This window comes from Oryzias melastigma, linkage group LG21, assembly GCF_002922805.2.
Source record: "Oryzias melastigma strain HK-1 linkage group LG21, ASM292280v2, whole genome shotgun sequence".
Classification (NCBI taxonomy): Eukaryota; Metazoa; Chordata; class Actinopteri; order Beloniformes; family Adrianichthyidae; genus Oryzias; species Oryzias melastigma.
The window spans coordinates 2,646,906-2,653,966 of record NC_050532.1 but is presented as its reverse complement, the minus strand read 5'-3'; the positions used below and the strand labels follow the sequence as shown (position 1 = coordinate 2,653,966).

The following is a 7,061-nucleotide window of genomic DNA, read 5'->3' as shown; positions in this document are numbered from 1 at the left end:
TATTTTTTCCCTTCATTTTGGTATAACTGCTGTTCGGGTTGGAGGTAAATTCGGTTCTGGACAGGCTGGATGGTGAGCATCGCTCCAGTGCAGGAGCTGCTCCTCTTCTTCTGAATCCTCCGATCGCTGCTCAGCAACTTCTCCTGCGCATGCGCACTCGGAGCAACAGTCGGGCTACCAACCTGGTCAAACAGCGGGTGTAAAAATGGTAGGTAACCAAAATAAACACAAACCCATGCAGTGGCTTGCATGCCAATTCCGTTTCCTATCAATATTCCTATAAGACTACACTACATGACGGGCTGCGTTTAGATTAGCCTACACTCCTCAGTTTCTGATAATCGCTGCTGTTACCGAAGGTCAGTTGATATTTTGAGAGCAGCTAGCATTAGCCACACGTCCCTTTTTTTGGCAGTCTGCTAACCCGGGCTGTGACTGGGTCAGCCGCTGGACCTTCATGACAGACACGCATCCACCCGTTACACAGCCTTCAGCACGCTGACATTGTAGTCTGTTCAAGATTTCATTAATGTCATTACCTCCGAGCTAACCCGGCTAACATTAGCCAGTGGAACTCACTAGCTGTGGGTATGTTGATGCTAACCCAACGTTACCTTCAGGTTGCACAATAATCCTCGCTGCATGGATAGCATCACTCATTCGGGCTTTATTTGACCTTTTTAGTGCATTTATTACAATTAAAAGTCGTCATTTGCTGGAGTTCTTGGTGAATCAGACTCTCCAGGTATGTTGAGATGCTGCAGCTGGTTGGAGGACATCACTGCTGACAGCTGAATGGAGGGTTTTCAAATGCAAAACTTTTGATTTGTTGTATTTATGTGCCCAAAATTTAATATCTACATATTTAAACTGCAGAAACTCTAATATAAACAAGACATTAAACTCATTAAACACACTTTTGGAACTAAATTAGTTCAGATTTTGATTTGTTTTCTGCACTTTTCCTATACTGTACATTTCTTTTTATATAATACTGCTATTTTTGGCCTGGTGATTGTGTTACGCTCCAGACTTGTTGCACCTCCAGGTCCTTGTGATGGCATCCCATTTCCATACTCATGTTACATCCATGACTGTAGTTATCTTCAGTACACCATGTGCTTTGAATATCCCTGACGTGTCTGCGTCGGGCTCAGCGCACGATGCCCTAACTTTTCTGAACTATAACAGTTCAGAGGATGTTTGATCTCACTGTCGCCTGAATGCCTGTAGATGTTTATGTTTCAGTGTGTGTTTTCGTCTGCGTGTCGGTGTGTTTCTGTGTGCTGTGGTCCGTGTTCCCCGCCGTGATAGCGCCCGTGCCTGACAGCCCCTGTCCTGTGATTGTACAGCATAAGCTGAAGTCTTCGCAGAGGGACAAAGTACGGCAGTTCATGTCCTTCACACAAGCTGGGGAGAAGACAGCTGTGTACTGCCTCACGCAGAATGACTGGAAACTAGAAGTCGCAACAGATAACTACTTTCAGAATCCAGAGCTTTACTGTAAGGAATCCATGAAAACTTCGGTGGACCGGAAAAAGCTGGAGCAGCTCTACAATCGCTATAAAGGCAAGCAGAGTTTCTGCCTCTGAGTCTTTACATTCTAGATCTCTACAGGATTTAAGTTGGGTCATATATAAAAGCCTCCTTTATGCCTGGTAACAAGTTTTACAGTTGAACTGATGTGATAAAAAGATTTTATTCCAACCAAAAGTTGTTACTTTATTTAAAAATTAAATATCAACCATGGAAGAGACAGATAGTACAACGAAACAATGACAAAAAAGAATAATTGTATATGAAAATCATTCAATTGTTTTAAGACAAACTCTAATGAGAATAATGTTTTTAAACATGTTTATGTGGCATTTTTCTGGACATATATTAGGAAAATTAGACTTAAAATTGCATTTTTTCATATTTCTTTATTGAAATTGTTGTGAATCAGTAGCAGACGAAAAAAGCTGTTTAAAAAATTGTGTTTGTGACGTAGAAAATACGTAGGACTGGCTTCACTTGCAGACTAATAGATCCATGAACGTCTTTGTTTTCCTCGTCTGAGATGGAATCTGGATCAAAACTTAAGGCTGGAAAACTATAATTTAATTTAATTCGCTTTTTTATTGCATCAGAAATGTTAAGTTGGGGTATTGAGGGGAGCGGGAGAGACTGTAAACATATTGGTGCTGGGAAGGGGGCGGGGCTACTCCACGACTAAACAGTCCTCACAACTCAGAGGTGAATTTCTGATGAACTCCTGCCGCTCTGCAGAGACTATGTCCTAAAAAAACGACACAAGATGTTTGATTTTTGCTTAAAACAGCACAATCATTATTAAAAGAACACTGAGAACACTTTTAAAATAGATCAAAGACGATTGGAACTTTAACTTTAAGTTAAAGTTTGTTCAGTTCTCGAGGTTTCAGGAGTTATGAGTCAGAAGTGTTTGGTCCTATGAAGTTTTGACAAAATCAAAGCTTTATCTTAAGACAGGTTTCTAAATTGTCCAATGAATCCAGATTATTGTTTTTTCAGAGTGAATGGGGTATTGGGGCAAGAAAAGATTGTTAACAGAGTTAACGGCGGTAGTGTTATGGTCTGGGATGGTTGTTCAATCACTCAGGGATCAACAACAGAATGTGGCTAAAATAAAATCCAGTTAATCAGCAGTGATTAAAGTGAGCTGGGAGGTTGATTTTGGGGATGTTTTAGTGAAAACTTAACACAGAAGTTCCTTAAACAGGATTCCCACTGGGTCCTAAAACACTCAATTTATATATGAATTTGGAAATAACACTAAAAAAATCTTGAATTTTGAAATATGACCTTAACTCTAGAACACTTTCACTATAAAAAGTTACAACCAACACTTTTGCTGGGTAACTTTTATCTGATATAATATACCCAATAAAAAGTATTTGTCATAAAAAAATAGATCAAAATATGACAACAAATGATAAATTACAGTAGTTGTATTTTTATTTTCAACTGTGGTGTTTGTAACAAAATGGAAAATACAAACATTGGAAGATCCTAAAAACATGCTTGAAAATGACTGAAAAATTAATAATTTGAGAACAAAAAATTCCTAAAAATAATAATAATAATAATAATAATAATGATACTGGAGACTTGATCCAGCAATAAAACTCTAGGGTTAAAAAATGGTGCTGCTTTAAACTTCTCAGTTTCATATTTCTTGTCAAAATTGTAATTTTTTTTATCCATGATTATTTTTAATGAAATAATAGAAATAAACAGCAGCAGAACCAGTCATTATGCACCAGTGTGCTGACTGTCGAGTGCTGGAAAAAAGAATAGAAAGAAGAAGTGCAAAAGCATCACGACACAGACCACAAACAAGACAAGAAGCTCCAGTTTTGATCATAAATTGGAAATATGCTAAAATAAGTTATTATATATTTTTTATATGCAATGCATGGCCTTGATTGAATCAGTCTTAAAAAGTCTTCATTTTAACTTGAAGAAACTTGTAGGAACTCTCTTGAAGATTAATTTGATCATCCCAGTGGTATTTTAATTATGATTATGCCATTTTTAGCCAAAATAAAAGACTCCTAGGTCAAAATTTCTGCAGAAATGAGAAATTCACCTCTGAGTTGTGGACTGTATCTGAGAGTTCTCTGTTTACATGCTCTCCCTCTAGCTTACAGCCTCTCAAACCCCCAACCTAACTTTACTGGTGCAACAGAAATGGCGACCAATATCTGAGCTTTCGAGCCGTACAGTTTTAAATCAGATTCCAGCTCAGACGAGGAAAACAAAGACGTACATGAATCTATCTGTTGGTAAGTGGATGTACCAGAATGGAGAGGAGCAAGGAGCTCCAGAATCTATTAGGTCACAAATACATTTTTTTTTGTCTTCACTTGATTTACAACAATTTGAATAAAGACAAACTCAGAAATGTAATTTTAAGCTTAACAAGAACATGTTAAAACACCATTTTCATCTGAGTGAGTCTTTAAGGACGTAAACGCAGTGACATTTTATAAGTTTATTGGGATTTTCTCCTAATTACCGCCTTGTTCCAGAAGGATCTGTTTGGTTTATTATAGATAAGGAGTCTGCAACCTGCGGCTCCAGATCCACATGTGGTCTTTTATCTCCATGGTGGATCCTTGGACAAACATAAAATAAGTTAGAGACTGCTGATCCAGCCATGTCGACTGTTGGAGTCAGAAGAAAAAAGAAGGAAAAATGAAAACAAATAAATAAAGCCTGCAAACTAAGACTACCAACCTCAAACTAAAATAACAAAACCAGCAGTGTAAGACTGCTGAGGACAAAGAGGAAAAAAAGAACAAAAAAATGAATAAAAGAAGAAGAAAATAGGAAGTTTTTAAAGTAAGGATTACTTAATTAGCATTTATTTAATTTAGATTAGTTAAATGTATAAATTGATGTCTGAAGTTCACATAGATGATAAACTATGTATTTTTTTACATCCTGTTGACCTGAAGACGTCTTGTTTGATCAACGCTACCTCCAGAATGAACAGATTTTATATTCAAAAGAAAAAGTTTGATCTTTTCTGAGTTAAAAGCAGACATTATCTTAATAATATTGGTTACTAGCTGCCCAGAGCTGCACTGAGATGATCCGGTTTGGTACAAAGGATCTTTTATTTTGAAAATACATTTTTTTGAGCTTTTGTCAATTGTAAAAAAAAAATAATAATAATAAAAAAAATCACATTTTGAGAGATGCTAGGTTGGTTTTATATTTTTGCTTTTGTTCGTGCCAAAAAAAAAAGACATTCATGTTATATATAAAAAAAGAAGGTCATGAATGCAAATCCCTGAAATAGACTAAAGTGAATCCATCGTATTTCCTTCAATAGATCCTCAGGATGAAAATAAGATCGGCATCGATGGGATCCAGCAGTTCTGTGACGACCTCTCGCTGGATCCCGCCAGCATCACCGTTCTGGTCGTTGCGTGGAAATTCCGTGCTGCCACTCAATGCGAGTTTACCAAGAAGGAGTTCCTGGATGGAATGACAGAGCTGGGGTGAGTGCTAACGTCGGCAGCGCGTGACATGCCCGAAGTGTCTTCACATGCTGGTCCTCTCTCGTGTAGCTCCAGGAAGAGCAGGCGGCCTAAATATAGAGCCACCCACACTGTGTGAACTTCACTTTTAGCTAGTTTGTTATTAGCGACATGACTCAAGTGACCATCATGTTTTTTTGAACGTAAACATGTTTGTTTGACTTTCAGGTGTGACAGTCCAGAAAAATTGAAGGCCCTTTTGCCAAGGTTAGAGCAGGAACTAAAAGACAGCGGGAAATTCAAGGACTTTTACCAATTCACGTTTAATTTTGCCAAAAATCCCGGACAAAAGGGTCTAGGTATGTGGAGTCGCATCGTAAAATAAAAATGGCTGACGGACTTCACGGAGCCCACTCATTGTTTTCAGTGATTTCCCCACAGATTTAGAAATGGCCGTGGCCTACTGGAACCTGGTTCTGTCAGGACGGTTTAAGTTCCTCGATCTTTGGAATAGATTCCTTTTGGTGAGTCACATCAACATACTGAAGTGTTAAAGACTTTTAGAAACATTTACACTCAAATCTAACTAGTGGGGAGGTGGCAGTCTGACTGTTTATGGGTGGGACACGTGTCTTTTATGCACATAACCAGTTCAAAAATGATTACAGGTAACCAGTGGAGGATAGAAGAGCTTCTTAAAGATGACGTAACAGGTCTTGCTTGTTTGTTGGAGCTAAAAACATATTTTCTGCTCCATTATACGAATCAGTTCTTTAAAAACCAAACAATGTGATTTCCCAGATTCCTCTTCTAGTGCATCTATAACTGCGTTTCCGTTAAAAAACTTTATCGAAATTTTAGAAAAATTTTTTTTTTTTTTTTGCAATTACAGTTTTCATCAAATCATAATTATGTGAATAAGCACAAACCAATTCACTCCATAACACATTCAAATATGGTACTGGTGTGAATTTCTGTCAGGTTTGACTTTTTTATGTCAGTATTTCTTTTGTATTGCCCAAGAAACAGGTGAAAACCAAAACATTTGCAGTTATAACAATGTCCTGAGTGAAGAGTCACACTTCCTGACAGAATTGATGCTGTTCATGTCGCATGACTATCATGAATTCGGCAAATAAGACTTAGAGATTTTAGACTATTAGTTTCTTATGGATCCAGAATCTGACATTTTTTCATAATTTCAGCGCTTGTTTATTTGTAAAGCGATGCTTGTTTATGCCTGCAGCCAGCAGGGAGGTGATGTTGCAACTGACGACATGAGAAACATCAGAGGAGAAACAAGTTTCTCAAATTTTCCACAGGCTGCCCCTGGACAAACTGCAGAAAAAGGATTTTAACTCTTAGAAAAAAATCTGATTCAACAATGAATAAATGAATAAGCTAAAAAATATAATATATATATATATAATATAAATGTAAATAAGAAATTGTTCTTAATGTTTTGCCTGATGAAATAAAGGTTATATATATAAAAAAGAAAAACAAAATATTTCTGAGCAATCGCCCTTAACCCCTGAACTGCAGATTGGTACCAGTCTGTGGGACAGTTGGTATCATTTTTTTAATGTTTTATTTATGATATGATGCTGAAGGAAGTTTTATTTTGAAAATCCATCACATCCAACCCTTTCTTGACACACGTCAAGTAGTTTAAAGCAGCTGCAGATATTTTTTACAGTAGATGAAGATGCACTTTACCTTCAAATGTTCAGGGAAACTGGAAAAAAAAAAAAAATGGACGCCACTTGAGTCTCATACAGACCAATAGGTAAAAATATTGACTGACATTAGAAGGTTGGGTACCACTACAGAGAACACAATGATGGACTCATCAATCAATGAAGCTCCGTGTTAGTTTTAGTCCTGGTTGTTGTTCAGACTGATTTCTGCTGTTTCAGGAACACCATAAACGATCCATCCCTAAGGACACATGGAACTTATTGTTGGACTTTGGTAACATGATTGCAGACGACATGTCAAACTATGACGAGGAAGGTGAGCACAACAACATCCTCCAGAGGAACCCGT

The 7,061-nt window shown here is 37.4% G+C and overlaps 1 protein-coding gene across 1 annotated transcript in view; it reads left to right on the top strand.

Moving 5' to 3' along the window:
* Positions 1 to 51: 51 nt before the first annotated feature.
* The window catches only part of dcun1d2a (DCN1, defective in cullin neddylation 1, domain containing 2a), a 9,958-nt gene continuing 2,948 nt past the window's right edge, over positions 52 to 7,061 (top strand). The window contains exons 1-6 of the mRNA XM_024286246.2: positions 52 to 208; positions 1,353 to 1,569; positions 4,865 to 5,033; positions 5,241 to 5,371; positions 5,454 to 5,536; positions 6,932 to 7,028. Of these exons, the coding sequence (XP_024142014.1) occupies positions 206 to 208; positions 1,353 to 1,569; positions 4,865 to 5,033; positions 5,241 to 5,371; positions 5,454 to 5,536; positions 6,932 to 7,028 (700 nt within the window). The 5' untranslated portion in view covers positions 52 to 205. The remainder of the gene's footprint in view (positions 209 to 1,352; positions 1,570 to 4,864; positions 5,034 to 5,240; positions 5,372 to 5,453; positions 5,537 to 6,931; positions 7,029 to 7,061) is intronic.